We start from the raw sequence: 24225 nt of genomic DNA on the forward strand, positions 1-24225 counted from the left end.
CTCTCTCTCTCTCTCTCTCTCTCCTTTCAAAGTACTGGGATTGTGGGTTTTTGTTTGTTTGTTTGTTTTTCTCTTTGGGGGACAAAGTTTTGTTTTGCTTTGGTTTGGGTTTTTTTGTTTGGTTGTTTGTTTGGTTGGTTTTTTTGTTTTTTGAGACATGCTTTCTCTGTGTAACAGCTCTGGCTGTCCTGAAACTCTCTCTGTAGACCAGGCTGGCCTCGAACTCACAGAGATCCTCCTGCCTCTACCTCCCAAGTGCCGGGATTAAAGGCGTGCACAGCAAGTTTTGCTTTTAATTAAACGCTAGCTTTCAATTATGTTGCCCAGGCTAGCTCAGCCCTTCCAAATGCTGAGATTATAGATGTGTGCTAGCAGGCTTGGCTCAAGGCAAAGCTGTCTTCAAAATACCAGGGGCAAACAACACTACAGTATAGCTCAACTGGCAAAGGTGCTTGCTGCCAAGCCTGATGACCCAAGTTCTACTCCTAGGCCCACATGACAGAAAGATTTGGAAAGTCAGTCTCTAACTTCCACTTCCACGTATGTGCCATGGCATACTCATACACATATATGAACACACAAAATAAATATAATTTTAAAAGGGAGGGAGGGTGCCAGGCAGGTGCACGCCTTTAATCCTAGCATTTGGGAGGCAAAGGCAGGAGGATCTTTGTGAGTTTGAGGCCAGCATGGTGTACAAAGCAAGTCCAAGGACAATCAAGGCTACACAGAGAGACCCTTTTTTGAAAAAACAACAACAAAGGAGGGGGGAAACTAGTCAAACAGCTCAGCTTCTGTGTTCATGGATCAGCGGCTCTGGGGTATGAAGGACCCTGCCTCAGTAAGGTGGAAGAAGAGAACTCCCAAACGTCATCCTCTACAGCTTGTGCGTGCCCACATTCACATACACATGCATCACACACATGCTTTTTAAAAAAGTAAGCAAAAAAATTAAATACAGGGGCTGGAGAAATAGCGCAGCAGTTAAGAGCACTGGCTGCCCTTCCAGAGGACCAGCAACTACATGGCAGCTCACAGCTGTCTGTAACCTCAGTTCCAAGGGAACTGACACCTTCACAGAGACATATATGCAGGCAAAATACCAATGCGCACACACACAAAAATAAATAAAGAATTTTTAAAAATTGAAAACAGTGGTCCCAAATGTAGTTTATTGGTAGAGCACATGCTTAGGACCTGAAAGACCAAGCTGCGTGGTAGTGATGTGCATCTTTAGTTCCAAAACTGGGAAGGCAGAGATTTGACAGAGTGAGTTCCAGGGACCATAGAAACTCTGTCTCAAAACAAACAAAGAACCTAAAAGGCCCTGGGTGTGACACAAAATAATCCTTCTGGGAATGAAATAAGAGGGGTGTGATCCCACAGGAGGCATGCTGGTATATGCCGTCAATGGCACTACTTGGGAGCCAGAGGCAGGCAGATCTCTTAATTCCAAGCCAGCCTGGTCTACATAATGAGACTCTATTCGCCCCCCGCCCCCAATCCAAAAAAAGTCTTTCCAGATGGGGATATAGCTCAGTGACAGATTGCTTGCACAGACAGAGCACTTGCCTAGTTTGCAAAAAGCCTTAGGCATGATTCTCAGCATCACATTTGAAACAAATAAACTTAAAAAAAAAATAGTAAGGATATTTAGCCTGACACGGTAGTGCGGTACTCAGGTAAAGGCAGGATTCCAAGTTCAAGGACAGCCTGGGCTAGCAGGAGCTACATATGGAGACTCTGTTTTACAATAGACAGATGGGTAGATAGTCATTCTAGCCAGTGAGGTCATGTGGTGACTTATCTATAAATCTACTTCTCATAAGGCTAGGGCAGGAGGACTGCATAGCAAGACTCTGTCTCAAAAAAAAGCAATAAAAATAAGGTCTTTTAAGACTAGGGGTGTGGCTCTGTGGTACTCTGTGGTGAACATGTGCAAAGCTCTGGGACCAATCCCCACCAACAAAATAGGGGTTCATGCTAAGTGACAGCTACTCCTTTAAGCTGTTCTGAGGACCTGGCTGGAATGGCTCACGTTTTGTATGTATGTCCACACTTTTCTATGTAATAATTATCAACAGTGCAAAACGAGTGCCCCATTCCAAAACAAACCTTAAATAGTATGTTCAAACAATTTAATACCAAAATGCTAAAAAAGAGGGCCGGGGACGTCAATTGCGAGCAAAAATAATCACCATACACATCAGGTTCAGAAGACAAAAAGGTGAAATCTTTTGTAATAGCGAAATGACAGTGTTCTTAGTACATCAAGAAAAAGTAAGGTTTAAGGATTAAATACAGAGACCTAAAGTTCAAGGTTTCTGTGCCACTGTCATCAAAGATTCAGAGAGCTGTCACCTTTCTGCCAAGGGAACAGGCACACGGGTGGTCTAATTGCTTCAACTCCGAGCGCAGAGCGACCCAAGTTAGAGGGGACGAAGGCCACTGAGGTCTACTTGGGCTGAAGGGTGGGCTATGGTAGGAGAGACGCAAACGGCTCCTGTGGGAGCTGCAATGGCCATCCCCAGGGTGCCACCAGCCACGGCTAGTCCGCCGCCTTACAGTGTCCAAAACAATAACCAAACCTGACTCGGGTTTACAAAGCGCCCTACAGTTTTCACTGACTTCCCTTGCCTCCGCGGGAGGAAGGGATCGCAAAGGTTCGCCTTCCCTCAGTGTCTCCCTAATCTGTTACTATGAATGGGGCGGAAGGAGGCCTTGGCTACAGACTGAGAAGAAAGAATGAGCCATACACAGGCGACCGACCCACGCAGGCCCTCAACCTAACCCAGAGGTCCGCGGGGCCCTACAACGGCAAAGGAACCAGAGAACCCCGGCAGAGAGGAAGGCCAATCTCACCTGCCTCTTGTTCATCCGCCGAACATCATCTAGAAAGTCTAGAGACAGCATGGTGAGGTGGAGGACGCGACAACCAGCAGCCAAGAGGGCGAGATAAGAATGCCAGGAGGAACCGCTGCCACACGGGCCGTGCTCACAGTGGACTGGACCCTCTGACGCCTAAACTTCCGCTTCCGGGGCGGGAGCAGGGGAGGCCCCGCCCCTTTGCCGCAGAGCCTGGTCAAAGAGTGACTTGCCAAGCCTCCTAGAACAGCCTAAAGCCTTGCTTTTTTAAAAGGTGGACCTAACTTTCACCAAACCGGCTGGAGCTCACTTTCTGTGCTCAGCCCGTAGCTGCTTGCGAAGGCAGTGACCCAGGGTTAGATAGACCCGCAGCCTCCACAAGGCGGGCCCTCGGGCACGCCTGTCCAATCGAAAGCCTAGCCTGCGCCTGAGCGCCGCTGGGGCCTGGGTGTGGCCCTGGACGTGTAGCCTAGCTGTTTGTTCTCAGGTTGAGGGTTCTGTGGTTGGCTACGGGGAGCTGTGTGTCTTTTAAAGCTTTGTATGCCTGGTCGCGTGCGCGCGCACACACACGCACACGCACACTCACATTGAATTGTACACATTGGTGAATTGTGTGGTATGTGAATTAGATCACAGTAAAGCAAGTGTGAGAATGAAAACTGTTAAGTTCCCATAGCCTGGCATCCATGGTATGCACACTCAGCACTTGAATTTAAAGAGAGAATACCTTCAACTCATGGTAGAACCCTCATATTTACTGAGATGAAAACTGAACTTTTTGGAATCTTCAAGTTAGGGAGCTCTATGACTGATTCATAATAAATGTTGATGAAAGTGGGGCGGTGGTGGCGCACGCCTTTAATCTCAGCACTTGAGAGGCAGAGGCAGGCAGATCTCTGTGAGTTCGAGGCCAGCCTGATCTACAAAGTGAGTCCAGGACAGCCAAGGCTACACAGAGAAACCCTGTCTTGAAAAACAAAACAAAAAGCAAAAACAAAACAAAACTGAACAATTCTGGCGCATGCCTTTAATCTCAGCACTCAGGAGGCAGAAGCAGATGGATCTCTATGAGTTGGAGAAGCCAGCCTGGTCTATAAAGAGAGTCCAGGACAGCCAGGGCTGTTACACAGAGAAACCCTGTCTCAAAACAAACAAACAAACAAAACAATAACAACAAAAAACAAACAAAATGAGTCCAGGACAGCCAAGGCTACACAGAGAATCCCTGTCTTGAAAAACCAAAATAAATAAATAAATAAATAAATGAAATAATAACTATTCTAAAACCAACAACTTAAGTTGTTGGTCTCAGAAACTTGGAACCAGTCTAGTTGGATGGTTCCTGACTTACGGATCTTTCATGGCTTCTAGCTGTCTAGCTGTCCAGAACAACAGATGCCTCACCTGAAGGCTTCCCTGCGGGATCCATTTCCAAGCCCTACTCGGGTGATTGTGTGTTGCTTTCTATTATTCCACTGTTGTCGGATGGAAGAATCATTTCCTGGTTGACAGTTTAACAAACCAGGCTCCCAGAGTTTCTTGCCATAGGAGAATTTACAACACTATGAAGACAGATGCAAGCTTTTGCTTTGGTTTGGTTTGGCTGTGAGAGCCTCATAGCTCAAGCTTACCTGAAACTCACTTTGTAGTCCAGGCTAGCCTCGAACACAGAGAGATCCCATCCGCCTGCCTCTGCCTCCCAAATGCTGGGATTACATATGTGTGCCACCATGCCTGGCTTTTCTCAGAGTATTTTATAGGATAAGATTTTTGCTTGTGTTGAATTTGAAGTGGAAGCTGAGAAAATACACTTTAGAGGCAGAAGCTTAAAAATAAAAGCTTTACTTTCTGAGGTCAGGGAGGCAGCCAGTTCAGGATCTGAACATTGAGGGGAAGTTGTATCGTCTATTTAAAGATGAAAAACCCCAATTAGTTCATACAGGGGGGTGGATGGTAGAACAGTGTGGTCAGTTCTGTCTCAAGTTATTTTGCTAACAAGAAGTTCTAGCTAACCTTGACAGTGTGCCTGGAAGTTAGGGGCAGCTGTGTTTATGGTTCGGGAACTCTCGCTGATTAATAAGGCCATAGGATATGTTGAGCATAAACATCTCTGGAGCACAGGAGTTCAAGAGCAACCTGGATTACATATTGAGACCCCCCCCCACCTGAAAGTAAATAATGAACAAGAAAAAATAAGACCTAAATCATGTAGGGAACCATGGAGCTGACCTGCTTTAGGTGCCTTTGAGAGACATGGGTCATAGGTTTTCCAGGTTAGGGTCGGTGGCTCCTGGGGCACCAGGTGCCTTTTAGTTCTTGAGGAAACAGAGGCACTCCCTCAGGCAGTGAAGCATTCAGGCTGCTCTCTGTTTCTTGGAAGTCAGTGAAGCATATAGACATTTGACAGGACAATTGGTCTTAGACATTGGTCTTGTGTACCCCGCAAACATCATAGTATCCTGGTAACCTCATTGTATTGATCCAGGCATCTGACTTTATATTCTGTCTCTGATAAGGCTATAAAAAGTCTGATTTATTGCAATAAACTTGTCACAGCCTCAGTCTTGGCTGTGACCCCTCCAATTTGTGCCTGGTCAGGAGTCATTTCTCACCAGTCATATCAGGTGACATTGACCCAGTAAGCCCAGGTATTTACAGTAACATCTTCATTTCTTCCATGTTTTCTCCACTAAAAGCTAGTCAGATATTGGTTTAAAACAGGGAAGAACTCGTTTCTATCTTTTGAAGGGAGTTGTATCAGAGAGTGTGCACAGATTTTTCAGTCATCATCTCTGCAGCCCAGCCTTATGGGTAAAATAAAGAGTTTTATTTTTTTTCCAGTTTTATGGCCCCGGGGATGGAACTTAGGGCCTTACCAGTTCTAGGCAAACACTCCCACTCAGCTCACTTTTAATTTTTTTAAAGGGCCAAGAGAAAACATGTCTTGGAAAAAAGAAAGAAAGAAAAGAAAAAAAGATAGAGTCTCACTATATAGTTCTGGTTGGCTTTTAACTTATGACAATCCTCCTGCCTTTGCCTTTTGAGTCTTAGGGTTACAAGTATGCCCCACCTTACCGGTATTCAGATTCTTTCTTTCTTTCTTTCTTTCTTTCTTTCTTTCTTTCTTTCTTTCTTTCTTCTCCTCCTCCTCCTCCTCCTCCTCCTCCTTCTCCACCTCCTTTCTTTTTGTTTTTTGAAACAGGATTTCTCTTTGCAGTCCTTGCTATCCTGGAACTCCCTCTGTAGACCAGGCTGGAAGGGGCTGATGGTGATCACTGGAAGCGAGAGTCCAATTGTAGTGGTGCTCAGGTAACCCTGCTCCTTCTCAGACATGGATTGCATGGGGTGACTTGGGAGAAAACAGGTACTAAATGAGGAGTTGTAGAGCAGTCCCTTAGAAGCCTGGGCGGAAACCAGTTGCTACTCAGTTGTGGGCAATATGGGAGCTGTTTCCATTCACCAAAGGACCCGTATCCTTTTCTTTAAAAAAACAATTGTTTGTAATCACAGGTGTGTGCGTGTGTGTCTGTGTGGGTGTGTCTGCATGTAGATACAGGGCCCATGGAGGCCAGAAGACAAACAGGCTCTTATGAGCTGCCCAACATGAGTATCAAACTCAGGACCTCTGTAAGAGCATGTGCGTCCTCAACTCCTGAGCTGTCTCTCCACCACCACTCCCAACCCCAGTGAAATTCTTCCTATCAAAGGCTGCTATGTGCTGGATGAGGTGGCTCATGGCTACAGTCCCGGCACTCAGGAGTAAGAGGCAGGAGGATCAGGAGTTCAAGGCCAGTCCTAGCTATATATGGAGTTTAGGGGCGACCTGGGCTGCATGAGAGCCCAGTCTTAAGACTACAACAAAGAGGTTGTTGTGTGAACTTGCATTTTTGGCTCCTCCCTTAAGGAAGTGTGCTGTGGTCACTGTACTGTATTCCCTCAGGCTCTTCTGTCCTTTGCGTTCCTCACTTGGGTGCCTCAGGCCTGGTTCTTAGTTCACTAGGCATTTGGTGCATCCACAGGGTTCTCCTGCGCTGTGCTTCCGTGCTAGAAGCATCACTAATTATTTGCCTATTTTCTGTTGACCTTTAAATATCACTTCTAAACGAGTGTCCAGGAAGTTTGAAGGTAACAATCCTGTCTCTTAGGTGACAGTACTGAAATGTTTTTCCCACCTTTGTTCCATCCTTATCTTTGCACTGATAAATCTTTTTTGTTTTTGTTTGTTTTGAGACAGGGTTTCTCTGTGTAGCCTTGGCTGTCCTGGACTCACTTTGTAGACCAGGCCGGCCTCGAACTCACATCGATCCACCTGCCTCTGCCACTTGAGTGCTGGGAGTAAAGGCGTGTGCCACCACAACCAGCTACACTGATAAATCTTATAGATTTTAAAACCTAATTTAGCAACTAATTATTGGCAAATTACTATGTAGTTATTTAATTGACTCATCATAGTTCTGTGTTGTTTGGGGATTCACTTTGTAACCCCTCAGGACCTTCCTGGAGCTGATACAGTCCAAGTAGGAAGGACATGGAGCTGCCCCATTGTCTAAAGTTGGGATGGTTACCTTCTTCTTCTTCTTCTTCTTCTTCTTCTTCTTCTTCTTCTTCTTCTTCTTCTTCTTCTTTAGTTCTCCATAAGGTGTGACTGATAGGAAAAGAGCGGTGGTTTTGTTTTGTTTGTTTGTTGGGTTGGTTGGTTTTTGTGTTTGTTTTTCAAGACAATGCTTCTCTGTTTTAAAACCCTGGCTGTCCTAGAACTCTCTTTGTAGACCAGGCTGGTCTTGAACTCACAGAGCTCCTCCTGCCTCTGCCTCCTGAGTGCTGGCATTGAAGGCATGAGACATCATGCCTGGCCAAAATCAGTACAGACATGATGAGTTTGGTAAGCATATATTTTGGACACCACCTCAATCACTACCATAAACATGTCTGCCACTTTCACAAGGCTCTCCATTCTCTGTTGAATTTTTTTGTTGCAGGATATTTGATCACATTGTGAACCTCAATATTATGAACCAGAAAGTCTTTTTCTAACTGTGCTATGGTTTAGCCTTTGATCCTAGAGCTTTTGTTTACTGTAAACAAACAGTGTGTGTAGCTCAGCTCTAGCACACACCTTTAATCCAAGAGCTAAAGAAAGTCAACCATAGGTCAAGAGGTGGAGCAAGTAACCAGCCAATAGGGAGGTGAGCCTAAGTAAAAAGAAGGGAGGGGCTTTGAGGAAGAGAGTGCTTAAGACAGAATGGAGAAGGAGAGTTTTCCTTCTGGGACATCATCTGAGTAGAAAGGTCAGCTGGGAGCTTTCTCTCCTCCTGAGGCTTCTCTGGTAAAATCAAATGTTGGGATTTGGAGAAGAACATTTTGGTTGCCTTGTAGCATGACCCCACAGGCAGAGAGATTGTTCCTGCTGCATACAAACAGAGAAGCTGTCTGATCTACTTTTTCAAACCTCCTTTATTAAGGGTTCTTCCCTCCCCCGCCCCAGACAGGGTTTCTCTGTGTAGCCTTGGCTGTCCTGGACTTGCTTTGCAGACCAGGCTGACCTCAAACTCACAGGGATCCATCTGCCTCTGCCTCCTGAGTGCTGGGATTAAGGACGTGCGCAACCACCAGCGGGCTTTTGGGGTTCTTTAATGATTATACTTCCCTTCCAACCCACCTACCCTAAATAGAAGAGAAAAGAGGTTAATGGGAACAGGAGAAGTAGACCTTTTTAGATTCAGTTCCTTGGAACGATTCCGCTCTTTGTGATCATGATTTCAGCAGACCCATTAAACAGCAAACCAGCAGCAGTTCGGCAAAGGTGACTGCAACTGCAGCAGCCAGAATCTGGAGCAGCAGCTAGAACTTGGATCCTTGAAGTGATCTCTGGAGCGTTTCTTTCTAGGAACAAGTGGAGCCATGAACAGTCAAATGGCCAAGGTGGTGGCACACGCCTTTAATCCCAGCACTCGGGAGGCAGAGACAGGTGGATTGCTATGCATTCGAGGCCAGCCTGGTCTACAAAGGGAGTCCAGGACAGCCAAGGCTACACAGAGAAAGCCTGTCTCAAAAACAAACAAACAAAACAAAACAGTCAAATGATAGGAAACAATGCCAAGACCAAAAAAGCCAAAGACTTTTGTGTTGGGACTCATATATATTTACACCTTGGTGCTAAGTTGTTTAGCAGCTTTAAATGCTTGGGACAAAGCTTGAAGAATCAAGAAAGGGGTGTGGGTCATTTACGAAAATTATATAAGGCTCAAAAGAAATCTTCACTGATTTTTTGAGAAGATTGACTTCAGCTGTAAATAGAATAGTATCAGAATCTGAACTTAGAAAAATAACTGGGTGTCGTGGTACACACTTTTGATTCCCAACACTCAGGGAGGCAAGAGGCAGGCGACCAATGTGAGTTCAAGGCCAGCCTGGTCTAAGGAGTCCAGGACAGCCAAGGCTACACAGAGAAACTCACTGAGGTGGGTGGATCGCTGTGAGTTAGAAGACAGCCTGGTCTACAAAGCGAGTCCAGGACAGCCTAGGCTACACAGAGAGACCCTGACTAGGGGAAAAGAAAAAAGAAAAATCTAATTGGAAATGCAAAATGGTGATCAGGCCTTTGAAGGCAAAATCAGCCCCAATAGATCAATGGATAAGGCTGACCTCACATTTATGATGCTACTCTGATAGCAGGAATATCTAAAAGTTTTAAGAAAAATCAAACTGTCAGATATTTTAATTATAGTAAGCCAGGTTATTTGAAAAGGGATTTTTAGATAAGGTGCTCCTGGAAATAATGTGGTTTTCTAGAGAGACTCCATAAAGAAAGCCACAGCCATTTGGAGTAATGCAGACTCTCAATATGAAGAAAGTTGTTTTACATATTGTAACAGCCAATTTTCCAGATGAATCAGAGAATTAACTTGTCTGTTATTCAACTACAACAAGTAATCTGAGGGGTGGAGAGGTGGCTCAGAGGTTAAGAGCACTGGCTGCTCTTCCAAAGGTCCTGAGTTCAATTCTCAGCAACTACGTGGTAGCTCACAGCCATCTATAATGAGATCTGGTGTCTTCTTCTGGTACAAAACACTGTATACATAATAAATAAATAAATGTTTAAAAAAAGAAAACAAACAAACAAAATACAAGTAATCAGAAATCGGAATCGTCCTTTGTATATAACACATATCAGGTCCCATACGGGCCTACCAGTTCCTCTAGCACAAGGTAATGATGAGATGGATCAGCTGTTAATAGGAAATGTGCTAGAAGTTCAATGAACAACTACTTTAAGTTTTGAAAAGGCAGATTCTGTAATTACACATTCATTAGAAGTTATGGCTATTATGGAGATATCAGAACATATTAAGATTTTCTTTTTCTTTCTTTCTTTTTTTCCGAGACAGGGTTTCTCTGTGTAGCCTTGGCTGTCCTGGACTCACTTTTGTAGTCCAGGCTGGCCTCGAACTCACAGCGATTCGCCTGCCTCTGCCTCCCGAGTGCTGGGATTAAAGGGGTGAGCCACCACGCCCGGCCATATTAAGATTTTCAATGCTTCAGCATATGTCCTTAGTAAAGTGAGTCCAGTTTTTTGCATATTATAACAGAAAGCATATTACAGGTATACTACACAATTCTACAGGACAAGTGGTTATGGAAAGATCTAATAGAAAGCTCATGTCCAAGATGGCTTGGGGCATGTGACAATCTGCAGTCTAACTTTTTTGTTGTTGTTTTGTTTTTGTTTTTTGAGACAAGGTTTCTCTGTGTAGCCTTGGCTTTCCTGGCTTTGTAGACCAGGCTGTCCTTGAATTTGCCTGCTTCTGTCTCCCTGAGCACTGGGATTAAATGTGTGTGCCCCATTCAGTCTGAACGTTCAAACGGGAAATTAAGACTTGTGGTTTAAGAAAACATATTTTTCAGTTCATGCCAGTAAGACAAGTGTGCCTTTGGTAAATTATCATTTGAAAATATTGTTATTTTTCAGGGAGCTGGAGAGATGGCTCAGAGGTTAAGAGCACTGGCTGTTCTTCCAAAGGTCCTGAGTTCAATTCCCAGCAACCACATGGAAGCTCACAACCATTATAATGAGATCTGGTGCCCTCTTCTCAGAACATTGTATACATAATAAATAAAATAAAATCTTAAAAAAAAAGAAGATATTATTATTTTAAATTTTTCTTTTTTCTGTTTTTTGCAGTATCAAAGTTTTTATTCACGTGAATTGTTTAAAATGAGCATTTATACCAGTGTCAAATGAGAATAGGAGAGGAAGACAGGTGTTGCCAAGTGATAGAAAAAATATTTACTCAGCCAGAAGGTGGTGGCACTCTCCTTTAGTCCCAGCACTTGAGAGGCAGAGACAGGCAGATCTCTTGAGTTGGAGGCCAGTTTGATCTACAGAGTGAGTTCCAGGATATCCAGGGCTACACAGAGACACTCTGTCTTGAAAAACCAAAAACCTGTGTTGTTAACTTGCTTCTTATGAAATTCTGAGATTTCTAGCACATTTACTATTAATTCCCCTCTATTCTTGGCCCATTCTGCCTTCCTCTCCCTCATTTGACACTGGTATGGATGCTCATTCTTTTCTTTTCTTTCTTTCTTTTTTTTTTTTGGTTTTTTGTTTTATTTAATTTAATTTAATTAATTAATTTATTTATTTATTTTGGTTTTTCGAGACAGGGTTTCTCTGTGAAGCCTTGACTGTCCTGGACTCACTTTGTAGACCAGGCTGGCCTCGAACTCACAGCAATCTGCCTACCTCTGCTTCCCGAGTGCTGGGATTAAAGGCGGCACCACACCCAGCTCTGGATGCTCATTCTTAATAATTCACAGGAATAAAAACTTTGCTACAAAAAAACCAAAAACAACACACACACACACACACACACACACACACACACACACACACGACAGCCAAGACTGTCTCAACGCCCCCCCCCCAAAAAAATTAAAAACAAAACAAAGCCAAAAAAAAAAAAAACCCAAAAAACAAAAAACCCATGAATTGATTAGATTCGAAGAACAGGAGAGATCTCTTGATTAAGGAGAGGCGATATTTCATCAGACAGCTTGGCCGTTCAGCCCAAACATACAAAGATTAGCAAATGCCTTTTATTTGATTAGGTATGCAAAACAAAAAACAAAGCAAGCAAACAAGCAAAATCCCTGTTTCCTGTTCCCAGCCTTAAATCGCATCAGGCATCAGCCAGCTTTTGAACTACAAACTATCATCAACAGGCAGGCGGAGATTGGAGCTTCAGCCACAACGATGGAGGTGGTTCGCAACAATGGTCTGGGAACGGAAGTCTGAGTTAAGTGCTACTCTGATGTCACTATTGGGGACTTGAAGAAACTGATAGCGGTGCAGACTGGCACCCGCTGGGATAAGATCGCTCTAAAAAAAAGTCGTACACGGTTTTTAGGGACCACGTGTTTCTGGGAGACTGTGAAATCCAGGATGGGATGAACCTGGGGCTTTAGTACCAAGAGACTTCCTCCTCCACCTGGCCCCGCCCTGCCTTCCTCTCCCACCCTCCGGTGGCTCCTCCCTAAGTAAACCCCACTAACCAGCGCCTCTTGAAAAGCACGTGGGCTTATTGATTCAGTCTCCAGTTTCATTGTCTTGCTTTTCTTCCTTGCACACAGCCATTAGTCACCAGGCCGGCACTGTCTCCGTCTCTGGAGGAAAAACGTAAACGTGAATAGCCTGATCCACCAAACAGTCTTGGATGCTTTCTCCACCACCTCCACGATATAAATCAAACGCTGGCTTCTGGCCCTAGCTCAGGGTTAGAGCTCCCAGAGTCCTGGGTTCCGAACTCCATCCAGCATGACAAAACAACGAAAACCATCCGGCAGATCAAGCAACAGCGGTTAGTCCTATAGTAATCTGCTCCAGCTCCCAGACAAACGCTAAAATACAAAGATGAGCAATGTATAGGTATTTTTAATGTATATTTTATTATAATTTATTCACATTACATCCCGATTGTTATGCCTTCTTTCTTATCTTCCCGTTCCCACCTATTTTAAGAGTTCCAGAGCAGAGACATGGCTCAGCGGTTGAGAATACTGACTACTCTGCTAAAGGACCAAGGTTTAATTCCCAGTACCCACAAGGCAGCTCATAACTGTCTGTAACTCCAAGGTTGGAAACTATCACACAGACATACATGTAGGCAAAATACCAATGCATATAAAATAAAAAGGTTAAAAAAAAAAAAAAGCCAGGTTTGGAGAGATGGCTCAGAGGTTAAAAGCACTGTCTACTCTTCCAAAGGTTCTGAGTTCAGTTCCTAGCAAACACTTGGTGACTCACAACCATTTATAAGGAGATCCGGTGCTCTCTTCTGGTGTGCAGGTGTACATGTAAGTGGAACACTGTATGTATAATAATAAATAAATAAATCTTTTTTTAAAAGCCCACCTTGATCCCCAGTACAGGAAAGATGTTGGTGGTACAAAAGAGGCATAAACAGAAACTTCATGAAAGAGAAAATAAGTCTACATAGCTAATAAATATACAAAAATATATTCAACATCAATTATTATTATTATTATTATTATTATTATTATTATTATTATTATTATTGAGACAAGGTTTCTCTGTGTGGCCTTAGCTATCCTGGACTCGCTTTGTAAACCAGGCTGGCCTTGAACTCAGAGATCCACCTGCCTCTGCCTCCTGAGTGCTGGGATTAAAGTTTTTTGTTTTTTGTTTTTTTCTTTTAGGGGTCTCCCTGTATAATGCTGGCTAGTATAGAACTCACTACTCAATTCAAGGTTGGCCTTGAACTTAAAGTGATACTCCTGCCTCTGCCTTCTGAATGCTAGTATTATAGCTATGTACTACCACACTTAACTTGTAATTCTGTTTGTTTGTTGACTTGATATAGGGTCTTGTTATGTAGTCCTGGATGTCCTAGAACTCAATATGTAGCCTAAGCTAGCACTGAACTAATGATATTCCTTCTGCTCAGCCTTTCAAGTGTGATTCAGGAAGGTACCATCGCACCTGGAGTTATTTTTTAACTTTTTTTTTTTTAGGCTCTGTATCCCAGGCTGGACTGCAACTTCCAATATAAACAAGACTCATCTCAAACTTTCAGTGATCCTCTTGCCTGTGTTCTGAAACAATAGGTACTACCACATCCAGCTTTATTTTTCATAAACCATTTAAAAATTTTAAAAATGTGGATTTTTGGAGGAAGAGGCAGGTGCATCTCTGTGAGTTCGAAGCCAGTCGGGTCTACAATGTGAGTCCAGGACAGCCAGGGCTACTACACAGAGAAACCCTGTCTCGAAAAACCAAACCAAACCAAAAAAAAGGCCTCAAACTCACAGCGATCCGCCTGCCTCTACCTCTCAAGTGCTGGGATTAAAGACCTGCACCACCACAGCTGGCCTAAGAAGGTGTATTAAGCTTGGTAAATGAAAGTTATGAAGGTTGGAGGTGGTGCTAATATGTCTAAAGTTTGTCTCTTTTTGTAAATGTAAAAAGATCCTTGTAAGCTTCAGGGAATACACTCCTCACAGGAAAGATGGACTCCAGATAAGTACTGTCAGTCACAGCCTGTTTGGCAGGGGGTGGGATTGATTCCCTTTTCCCTGATCCTGGGATCCACCGCCCTCCAACAACCAAGACTGTGGGCCTAAAAGCATCAAACATGTATTCTTCCCCTAATATGTATATATGTTCTAGCATCCTGCCAGAACCAGGGGTTTACCTCAGGAGCTGCATCCAGTACCCGGTACCCGGGTGCTCAGGCCTAATCTCACAGAATACTTCTGCTGGGTCTGCACTTCCCTAGCTGCAGAGGGTCCCAAAGACGCTGGACAACAAGTAGGACGGCCTGATCTTCCTGGACTTGGGTCGACATTCCAGCTTTTAGGTACGCTCCACCTCCCAATACCGATGCCCAGTATCAGCAGGAAGGAATCATAAATGAATAAATACATAGCCTCTTATTCATCTAGTATCAACAAAAGGCTGGGATCTTATATTTCAGACCCAAGACAGGCAGCTCCAGGTTCTCCCAGCATCCCTTGGTCCCAACCTGCTGCAGGGTGTGGATGGCATACCCTACCCTCTACCCTGAACTTTCCAGGCCAGGGGCAAGGACTTCCCTTCCCTCTTCACTGTATAATCCAGATGTTTTGGCTCTCTCCTCCTTCTTTTGTTCACTCTCTCTTCCTTCTTTCTGTGTTTCCTCTCTCCTCTTCCGCTCTCTGCAAGGTGGTAGAGAGCTGCTCCAAGTAAACCTGTATTTATACACTATAACTTTGTCTTGCAAGTAGCTCATTCTGACATTTCAACCAATGAGTAACAAAAGAGAGATGTAGCTCGGTACCAGAGGGTGTGTATACCATGGGTGAGGCCCTGGCTTCCATTCCCAAATATGCTGCCTCCAGCCTTGACTGTCCTGGACCTACTTTGTAGACCAGGCTGGCCTCGAACTCACAGCGATCCGCCTGCCTCTGCCTCCCGAGTGCTGGGATTATAGGCGTGCGTCACCACGCCTGGCTGACACTATGTAATCTTATTCTTAAACTTCAGGCAAGATTTCACTACATATAATAACATATAATACATAGATCAGGACAGCATTTTTTCCCCCTGTGGTTTTTGGAGACAGGGTTTCTCCGTTCTCTGTGTAGCCCTGGCTGTCCTGGACTCTCTTTGTAGACCAGGCTGGCCTCTGCCTCCCAGGTGCTGAGATTAAAGATGGGTGCCAGCACGCCTGGCTCCTCTTTTTTTTTGAGACTCCTAGAAGCAGGGGCCACGAAGAGGACATCCTTTAACAAGACTCCTAGTGGAGGGAGGGGCACACCAACCCACCCCCATAAACTTCTATCTAAAACTTACCCTGCCTACAAGACGTGAAGGGATAAAGATAGAGCAGGAATTGAGGAAATGTCCAGCCAATGCCTGGCCCAGACCAAGACCTACCCCTTGGGAGAGCGCCAACCCTTGACACTACTAATGACACTCTGCTATGCATGCAGACAGGAGCCTAGCAAAGTTGGTTTCTGAGAGGCTCCACCCAGCAGTGGATCCAAACAGATGCCGAGACTCACAGATAAACACTGGGTGAAGTGTAGGGAATTTTGTGGAAAAAGAGTAAAGGACCTGGAGGTGACAGGAGCTCCACAGGAAGACCAACAGAGCCAGCTAACCAGGGCCCAGAGGGGCTTGTGGAGACGTATGCACTAGACAAGGACCATGCATGGCCTGGACCTAAGTCCCCTACACAGATGCAGCTGATGGGCGGCTCAGGCTTCATGTGGGTCCTCTAGAAGGGGAACGGGGACTATCTCTGACATGGACTCTGTCGCCTGCTTTTTGATCACGTCCCCCTGGTGGGACTGCCTTGTCAGGCCACAGGGGAAGAGGACAAGCTCAGTCCTGATGGGACTTAATGAGCTGGGGTGGGTGAGTAGGGGGTGCTAACCCTTTTCTGTGGAACAGGGGAGGATGGAGGGGGGAAGAGGGAAGGAAGGTGAGACTGGGAGGAGAGGAGGGAGGGAGCGACAACCAGGATGTAAAGTGAATAAGTAAATTTTTTAAAAGGGTGGTGATAAGCAAGTTAGCTGTTACTCAATATGGGGAAGCACTGATGACTTTCAAGCAGGATACTGAAATGATTTGTTTCAGAGTGATCCTCACAGCACAGCTAGAGGATGTGGGAGCCAGGACGGTCGACTACAGGTGTTACCATCTTAGTCTAAGTGAGAGACACCAAGGCCTCAGTTTGCCCAGAGGGTTTGGCAAATAGTGAGTTAAGTGGTTCAAATCAAGAGGGTTAGCATAGGTAGGAGAGTAGGCAGAAGGCTATGCCGCTTCCCTCTAGACCTCTTATCTCCACTTAAGCATTGTCTGCCCACCCCCACCAGGATGTAAACTCCACAGAACAAGGAGGTTAATTTTGTTTCCGCTTCAATCCCCAGAGCCTCACAGTTCCTGGCACAGGATAGGTACCACATAATTATCTGTTGACTGCATCAGGTTTTGCTAGGAAAGAGAAATCTACACTATAGTCTATTTAACTCCAATTAAAGTTATATGCATATTTTTAAGTGTTTAAAAACTTAATTTTGCACAGGGGAAGAGGACACACTCAATCCTGATTTGCCTTGATGAGCTTGGGTGGTGGTAGGGGGAATCCCCTTTTCTGAGGAATAGGGGAGGGGGGCAGAGAGGGAGGGGAAGGGAGAGGGGAGGGGGAAGGGATGGGGGAACTGGGAGGCGAGGGCTATGACAAGGATATAAAGTCAATAAATTAATTTAAAATATTTTTGAAGCCGGGTGTGGTAGCACATGCCTTTAATCCCAGCATTTGGGACTGGGTGGCACATGCCTTTAATCCCAGCACTTGGGAGGCAGAGGCAGGTGAATTGCTGTGAGTTCGAAGCCAGCCTGGTCTACAAAGTGAGTCCAGAATAGCCAAGGCTACTCAGAGAAACCTGGTCTCGAAAAACAAAACAAACCCAATACATATATATTTCATGTATGTGTAGGTGGGAGGTTTACATACATATGAACATGTATTTAGAGGACAGAACTCTACCTTTAGTGTGGTTTCTCAAGTGTGTCTACCATGTTTTTGGAGGCACTTGTCACGGGGAACTAGGGCTCACTGCTGCCAAGGGAGCCCTAGGAGCATGCCAGTCTGTACCTCCCCAGCACTTTTATTACAAGCGAGTATCACCACACCCAGCTTTTTTGTTTTTCAAGACAGGGTTTCTCTGTGTGGCCCTGGCTGTAGACCAGGCTGGCCTCGAATGAGACCCACCTGCCTCTGCCTTCTGAGAGCTGGGATTGAAGGTGAGTTTACCACACCTGGCCGCATGCCCTGCCTCTTCTATGGATGCCAGGGAACAAACCCAGGCTCTCACGCTTGTGTAGCAGGCACTTGGTACCACGTGAGCTCTCTCCAACCTTTTCATGTACATTTCTGAGTTTTTCCTGGCTTAGACTCCAGTGTAATAGTCTAACAATGGAATGGCGTCATTTGGAGCTGTCACCCTTGCCTCAGCATGAATTAGTTTGTCCTGGCCATTTTATCTGTCCTATCTGCTTCCTACCTACCTGTGCTTTCAAACTCCAGATAACTTACTTTGCCAGGTTCCCTTGAGGGCCTTGGCTACAAGTTTAGGGTTCCCTTCCTAAGTCTTTTTCTCCCTTACGTAGTTGAACACAGGACCTTGTACATGTTAAACAAATTGCTTTAACACTGAGCTACATCTGCAGTCCAGTTTGCACATGATTAGATAATCAGCCTTTGCCCCTTGACTCTTTCTTTACCCTCCTCCACTCTGCTCTTTATCTACAGAGGATGGCCTTGAAAAACAGTTCACCTGGCCTCCGTTGACCTCAGGTGTCCTTTTGGGTTCAAACAGTGTGAGGTGCTGTGGGAGAGTTGAAAGAAGGCAAATATGTGTGCCTCTGAGCTCCTGTTGGTGCTTCCTCTCTCAGAGCTAGCACAGCATTGGCAGCTGTCTCTTTGGCCCTTCGGGCTGATGATTGATAGTGGCTTCCCTGCAGGGCGGGTCACTATTCCTTGTCGGTTTCCCTATCTTTGTACATTGTTTCTCTTCAGTTACACATTTTGACTGGTCCATCTGTTTCCTGCTGCTCTTGGCTGATACAAATGCAGAAAATACACATTTTATCTTTTAAAGAAAAGCAACATCTATAGTATCGAGTTCATTAGAGAATTGTATCTTTTGTAATTTATTATATAATCAAATGTTTCCAAGTCACCCTCTTCTCTGTGTAATGTTGTTATACTATGTTGCACACATCAGTTAACCATTTACTGTGGTTACAATTTATTACAAACAAGATTATAGTAAACATTGTTGTGCATGTAGTTAGTTTCTATGGGAGGGTTTCTCAAGAAGTTTCTAGGAGTGATAGTGGTGAGACAAAAGGGACTCATATTTCTTTTTTTCCCACTTTCCCCATATGGGTTTCTCTTTGGAGCTCTGGTTGTTCTGGAACTTGCTCTGTAGACCAAGCTGGCCTCGTCTACAGAGATCTGCCTTCCTCTACCTATGAAGCGCTGAGATTAAAGGCATGCACTATTACCGCCCAGTTTGGGGCCCACATTTGTGTTAAGGCTTTTCAATTGCTTTAAAAAGATTATGCCAATTAGCTGGGCATGGAAGCATACTTTGTAATCCCAGTACTCAAGGAGGTGAAGGCAGGCAGGCAGGCAGATCTCTGTGAATTCAAGGCCAGCCTGCTCTACAAAGCCACTACAGGCCAGCTATGGCTCTACACACACACACACACACACACACACACACACACACACACACACACACACAACCCTGTCTCAAAAAAAACAAAAGGCTAATTTACCTTGCCAGCACTTTCTCTGAATGCACCAATTGCAACAAGGATGAGTACTGGAAAGTACATGTATATTTTGCTAACATACTAGGTCACCTAGTCATTTGAAATTCGTATGTATCAGGATCTGTTTTTGTGACAGATCTCATTTTGTAGTCTGGCTGGCCTGAAACTTTCTTAGATTTGCGGAGGGTCTCCTGCTTCCAATTCCCAGATGCTGGGATTACAGGGATATGCAACCACACCCGCTTTATTTATACCCAGTCTATGATACTCATACCAATCTTAAAGTATTTAAAGTAAGTTTTGGCCGGGCAGTGGTGGCACACGCCTTTAATCCCAGCACTCGAGAGGCAGAGGCAGGAGGATCTCTGTGAGTTCGAGGCCAGCCTGGTCTACAAAGCGAGTCTAGGACAGCCAGGACTACAAGAGAAACCCTGTATCAAAAAACAAGAAAACAAAACAAAAATAAAGTAAGTTTTTGGTCTTGGGGTGCTTAGTATGCATGAAACCTTGGAAGACCCTAGGTTCAATTACCAGTACTACAGAAAGAAGGGAGGGAGGTAAGGACCAGGAGGCTGAGGAGGAAAATGGAAGCTTAAGGCCAGCTTGAACTGTATCTAGACTCTTGTCTCAAAACCAAAAACCAAGGCGGTAGGAATACCTCTCAGCTAGTACAACACTTACCTAGAGCCTATGAGGCCTTGGGTTTGATCGCCAACACTGCATACATTGGGTGTGGTGGTACATGTGCCTGGAACCGCAGCTTTGGGAGGGAAAGGAAAGAGGGTCAGGAGTTCAAAGCTGGGCTGGGCTTCAGAGTTAGGTTCCAGGACAGGATGAGGCCTGAGCAGAGACAGACCTTGGCTGAAAAATCACACAGGGGGTGGAAAGATAACTCCGTGGAGGGATGGCTCAGGACCCAGCTTCAGTTCTCACATTGAGGATCCATACCAGAAAGCTCGCAACCACCCATAACACTGAGCTGCAGGGTCGTAGTAGCCCACATGTGTCATACACTTTCTTCTGGGCTTGGAGGAAGGCTACCCTTTTATGGCATATATTCACACAAACAGATAACAGAAAAGAAAACCTTAAAATTTACATCAAAATTGAACAGTCAATTTTTTGCACTCTAGTTTGAAGGTGCATGCTCCTTTTTCTTTTCCCCTGGCCCCCGAAGTCTCTGATAATTTTCTCTCTACACAAAACTCTATGGTCTAGTGGGGAAAAAATGTAATTAATAATCAGAGAAACACCAGCACTCGGGAGGCAGAGGCAGGTGGACCACTGTGAGTTCGAGGCCAGCCTGGTCTACAAAGCCAGCCTAGGACAGCCAAGGCTAACACAGAGAGACCTTGTCTCAGAAAGCAAAAACAAAACAAAACAAAACTTCAGAGAAACAATGACAATTTTTCATTGTATAAGCGGCTGGAAGACACTGGTTGTTCTCCTGGCCTCATTGTTTTGAGTCAACTAAACATCCAATTATTACAACCAAAGGGCCAAAGTCTACAGTCTTGTTGAGTAAGAGATCATGGGAAAACCTACTTCAAACTGTATTGCCGGCGCAGTCCAAGCTCCAGTGGTTCCTCCAGGTGTGTGAGGTCTAGAGTTCAGCCTGACTCACTTGTGCTTCCTTCCGTCCTCTCCTGACTTCCAGAAGGCTCTCCTGCTCCTCCCTCTATGTTAGTCCTGGGTTCTGGCCAAGCAGCCCTCTACCAAGAGGGATTCTGAGTCTTTGTACTATCTATCTCTTTACCTGGGATGGTCTCCTCACCTAGGCCTTTTTGATTGTCCTACACACATTCCAAAGATCTAATTCCAGTTGCCTTTTCCAAATCTGAATTCTTTGAAGCTTCACAAACACACACACACACACACACACACACACACACACACACACACAGTTGGTGTGCATGTGCAATCTGCGTATTTAGATAACTGGACAAATTCACGTGTGCATGTTGTGTGACAGTGTGGGAAAGTTTGCACATTGGCATGCATGTGGGGGTCAGAGGACAACCTCAGGTATTGCTCTTCATCTTTTCTGATATGTTTGCTAGGGAGGTTGGCCCTGAGCCTCCAAGGAATCTCTTTTCTTAGCTCCCCATAGAAGGGCTAAGACTACAAATATCTACACTACCTGCTTTGATTGTATGGATCCTGGGGAGTCACATTCACATCCTCATGCTTGTACTTTACTTACTTTTGCCCACTGAGCCGTCTCACTGGCCCCCCAACATGGTTTTAAAGGTTTATTCATTTATTTATCCAGACAGGGTGTCTCTGTGTAGCCCTGGTTATCCCGGAACTCACTCTGTAGACCAGGCTGGCCTCAAAGTCAGAGATCTGCCTGCCTCTGCCTCCCAAATGCTGGGATTAAAGACATGTGCCATCACTGCTTGGCTAAGATTAATCTTTGTGTGTGTGTGTCTATGCACACAAATACCAGTGCTCAAAAAGACTAGAGGCAAGCTGCTTGAGGTGAGTGGTGGGAATCAAACTGAGATCCTCTTCAAGAGCAGTCTATACTCTTAACCAGTGAGCCATCTCTCCAGCCCCCTCACATGGTAAATGGCTACAAATAAACTCTAAGTTATTTTACTTTTTTTTTTTTTTATTCTGAGCATTTTGTTCACAGGTATAGTACATTATTGGGGGTTGGTGGTAAATGGAGTGATAATCAGGGAATAGACACACATTTCCTGAAAGGAAAAGTTTTGGGATTTTTTGGTTTTGTTTTGTTTTTTAGATTTTCGAGACAGGGTTTCTCTGTGTAGCCTTGGCTGTCCTGGACTCGCTTTGTAGACCAGGCTGGCCTCAAACTCACAGCCATCCACCTGCCTCTGCCTCCCAGAGTGCTGGGATTAAAGGCATGCTCCACCACGCCCAGCATTTTGTTGCTCTTTTTAGACAAGAAATTTAGGGATAGGGCTGGTAAGATGGCTCAGTGGGCAAGGACTCTTGCTGCCAAGCCTTATGATGAAAGTTCAACCTCTGGGACTCACATGGTGCAATTTGGGACTCTCCCAAGTTGCTCTCTGACCTCTGCACATGTGACAAAACACATACACAGGAATGCATGCACATACACAGGAGTGAACACAAATAGATATTCAAGAAGAAAAATCACGTGCCTCAGGAACTCCTAGAGATACCAGCTGTTCTACGTATGCCTTTTTCTGTATTAAGTTGTATAGGTTCTGTTCCTGTTTTCGTGGAATGGGGCAAGCTCTCCTGTAGCTCAAGCTCAAAGTGGGATATATAACCGAGATAAACCTTTGACTCCTGATTAGTCTGCCTTCTACCTCAGGAGTAGAATGTCAGGATTCACAGGCATTCATGCCACCGTAGTATGGGAGTTTGAACAAACTGCAGCTAAAATGTAAAGACATGGAATCTACCTGCCTATGGATGCCACCTAGGGTCATCTGTGAAAACATGCATGTCTCCCGACTTAAAAACAAAAAAAGAAAGACAGACAGACAGAAGAGAGCCTGGCGCGGTGGGCAGCCAAAGCTACACAGAGAAAGCCTGGAGGAGGTGGGGGATGGGCATGGTGGTGCATCCCAGCACTGAGAAAGCAGAGGCAGGTGGTGGATCTCTGAGATCCGAGCCAATCTGGTCTACAAGGTACCCGGACAGCTAGGATTACAGAAAAGAAACCCTGCCTCGAATTTAAAAAAAAACAAAAAACAAAAAACAAAAAACCTTCCTTTTTGTTTTTCGAGACAGGGTTTCTCTGTGTAGCTGGACTGGACTCACTTTGTAGACCAGGTTGGCTTCGAACTCACAAAGCTTCACCTGCCTCTGTCTCCGAGCTTTTAAGGAACTCTTTCTATGAGTAATCCCATCTGGCCTTGACAAGAACCTTTTGCCTCCTTCTTCCAAGAGCTGGGATTATATACATGCACTACTACACGGGACAAATATTTTGTTGGACAAAAAACCTTTTTCTTGGACTTCCTCCTTCCCATCTTTTCTGGGATATAAACTATACATTACTCTATCTTTCTTTGGCTCCTTTATTTGAGCTATCGCTCTCTCTTAAACTGGAAAACAATGAAACAAGCCTTTCTTTTTACTCTTCCTTAAGATAGAGACCTAGTTTTCTCTCCCTCTCCCTGCCAAACTTCTGGAAAGAATCATTTCTCTTAACTGCCTTGGTTGCTTCAATAAACACACTCCTCATCCAAGTGTTCGGTTCGGTCACGGCCTGGCACACACAGCAGATCCAGGCCCCAGCTGAATGTCAGGTCCCAGCCCTTTTGCAAAGTGTCGCCTCTTTCCTGGTTTCTTCAGAAGGGATTTCTTCATGCTTAGCAGTCCTGCAGTGGCAACCAGAACCGGCCACCTATTCCTACAGTCTGACCTCCCTGTTGCCTTAACGCTGCAGAGCCAGGTATCCCAGGTTCTTGGAAAGTCCATTTTCTGCCTGCCTCTCCAAGTTCTGCCTCTCCAGTCATAGCTTCCCTGGTAAGCCCACGAATTGCCAGTCCATCCTGAGAAGTCACCACCCTCCCCACTCCCACTCCCCCCCCACCCCCGCTCCCTGCAAGTCCCTTGGTTTCCCCCAGAGGTTACATGTCCGAGCGCCCCCTACCCCCACCCCACGCCTGCGAGCATGTTCTTATAGCGATGACCAGCCATTTAAGGCGCACCTGAGTGCCCAGGCCCACTCCTTTCTCTTAACAGCGGTGACTAGGCCGGGCTCGCCCAGGTCTAAGTGAAGACATCTTCCAGGCTCCTAAGGCGCTCGCCGTCCGCTCCGCCCGCTGCCGCGGAGGCGCAGCTCGTCCCTCCGGCGGGCGGCCTGGGCCGCACCGAGACCTCAGAGGCGAGTCAGGGCTCCAAAGGCCCAGGCGGCCCGGAGAGGCCGAGGGCGCGGACCGCTCCCGCCCCGGGGGTGAGGCAGCGCAGAGGGCGGCGGCAGCCAGCCCGGGTCGGAGTCCGGGTCCAGCCAGCCTAGGACGCCGCCGTCCCCGCCCCGCCCCTCCCGCGCCTGGCGTAGC

At 45.5% G+C, this 24225-nt stretch overlaps 1 protein-coding gene and 1 long non-coding RNA gene across 4 annotated transcripts in view; both read right to left on the reverse strand.

The window, feature by feature from the left end:
- The window catches only part of SEC11A (SEC11 homolog A, signal peptidase complex subunit), a 40853-nt gene extending 37647 nt beyond the window's left edge, over positions 1-3206 (reverse strand). Inside the window, exon 1 of the mRNA XM_084772458.1 lies at positions 2863-3206. Within this exon, the coding sequence (XP_084628584.1) occupies positions 2863-2913 (51 nt within the window). The 5' untranslated portion in view covers positions 2914-3206. The remainder of the gene's footprint in view (positions 1-2862) is intronic.
- An 8736-nt stretch (positions 3207-11942) lies between these two features.
- Positions 11943-24184, reverse strand: LOC311592267. Of its 3 annotated transcripts, none has more exons than XR_014777352.1 (3): positions 23875-24129; positions 19898-19976; positions 11943-12765 (listed from the first exon to the last, which is right to left on the reverse strand). It is a non-coding gene; the product is annotated as an uncharacterized lncRNA (long non-coding RNA). The 3 variants fall into 3 exon arrangements; XR_014777353.1 differs by having other exon boundaries at positions 19898-20077; XR_014777351.1 differs by lacking the exon at positions 19898-19976 and having other exon boundaries at positions 23875-24184.
- Between the last annotated feature and the right edge of the window lie 41 nt (positions 24185-24225).

The sequence above is a fragment of the Acomys minous genome (genome assembly GCF_964271855.1).
Source record: "Acomys minous genome assembly, chromosome: 2".
NCBI classification, from domain to species: domain Eukaryota; kingdom Metazoa; phylum Chordata; class Mammalia; order Rodentia; family Muridae; genus Acomys; species Acomys minous.